Source organism: Mus caroli, chromosome 6 (genome assembly GCF_900094665.2).
Source record: "Mus caroli chromosome 6, CAROLI_EIJ_v1.1, whole genome shotgun sequence".
Taxonomy (NCBI): Eukaryota; Metazoa; Chordata; class Mammalia; order Rodentia; family Muridae; genus Mus; species Mus caroli.
Genome location: NC_034575.1, coordinates 113,159,253 through 113,160,764, shown reverse-complemented (window position 1 = coordinate 113,160,764; position 1,512 = coordinate 113,159,253). Strand labels below are relative to the sequence as shown.

Below are 1,512 nucleotides of genomic sequence, written 5' to 3'. Positions count from 1 at the left end.
GTCTTTCTTAAACCTTGGGGTGGTTTTAAAGCTTTATTAGGCGTAATTTAATTGCAACAATGAGTGGTAAGTTGAAACTCTGACCCTCTGATGCGCAAACCCTTTGTTTTCTTGGAGTCAAATTCTTATAGTTCTTTCTGAAGGGAAGTAAAGAAATGCAGAGGGTAGGGGAGCTCTTAGTTGTGGAATGTTGCCTAGCATATAAAACCCTAAAGTGGGTGTGAAGGCATGNAGAGGAAGGGAATACACAGGAAGGGAAACCTGGAATTGATGATGAGGAAGTGACTCAGGTCAGAAAGAATCACAGGTGGTGCAGAGGGGAGAGTTGGAAGTTCTTAGGTTCGGGAGATAGTGTGTGCCCGCACACGCATTCATGCACACACCTACACAGGCATGCAGAGGTCCATGTACAAGTAGTGGTTAGTCTCCAGATTAGACATTTTAAAGTGGCTTATGGTGCATTGCTTTATATTATAGATATAAAACAAATTTATAAATTTATAAGTATAAAAAATATAAAGAGGCTGCCAGGTAGTGGTTCCCTGACCATTATGGTGGAATACTTGATGCTGGAATATCCGGCTGAAGCAAGGGTTCCTCTACTCAGGGAAATGGCCTAGTTAGCTGGTGAGGTCCCTCAATGCCATCAGTTTGTATGACAAGGTCTCCTCAGAAGATCCCAGATCTTGGTTTAAATCTGTCTGCAGTTCTGTTTTTACTATTCTTTATATATCTATGCACTGTGCAGTATTCTATGTGTTTACTGTTTTTATTGATTTTCTTTGAAGAGTAATAACAGACAGTTTGAGTTTTCTTGGTGCTTGTCAGAGGTTAATTTACATNTGNTAATAGGGAAAACAGAGTCATGAAATGGCTCGCCTCCTGAGCGACTGAGGGAGGGATCGCCTTTGTGTTCCTCCCATGGTAGAAAGGAATAGGGGTGCAGCATCCTTTAGTCTGTTGTTGTTGTTGTTGTTTTGCAGCTTCAGTTTCAGTTTGACCTGTTGTTATCAAGTGAACATTGGTATTCTATAGTATTAATAAAATCAGCACAATGATAAAAAGAGAAAGGCTCCATAGACACAGTAATCAAAGTTCTTCATCTGTGTGAGATAAACATATATTTTTATTTACAGGTAAAAAAGTGTTTTATCCTGTGGTGTTCAGTCTTTACAACCCTGCCATTGTCTATGCCAACCAGGANNTGCCGCCCCCTGTGGAGCAGCAGCTGGTGAGACTTTGTATCTTTGTTATGAAAGGCACAATGATTTTTTTCTAGTTTCCTTTGTGTTTGTTGTACAAGTAAAAATAAAGTTCCAATTTTAAAAAATAGCAGTTTCAATGCCCATAGCCTCTTTTGCATTTCCACCTCAGTGAAGGTTTTCATTTCTGTTGCTTTAGGCTCAATTGACAGAAGACACTGACCATAGGAGAGCCTTGTGTCCCAGAAGGTCCTGATTATACAGTCCCATTTCTGCCAACGTGCTCTAGGAATGCTAAAACTAATATTAA

General features: G+C 39.9%; 1 protein-coding gene across 1 annotated transcript in view; it reads left to right on the top strand.

The window, feature by feature from the left end:
- The window catches only part of Csgalnact2 (chondroitin sulfate N-acetylgalactosaminyltransferase 2), a 34,361-nt gene that overhangs the window by 21,418 nt on the left and 11,431 nt on the right, over positions 1–1,512 (top strand). The window contains exons 5-6 of the mRNA XM_021164143.2: positions 984–1,024; positions 1,137–1,231. Of these exons, the coding sequence (XP_021019802.1) occupies positions 984–1,024; positions 1,137–1,231 (136 nt within the window). The remainder of the gene's footprint in view (positions 1–983; positions 1,025–1,136; positions 1,232–1,512) is intronic.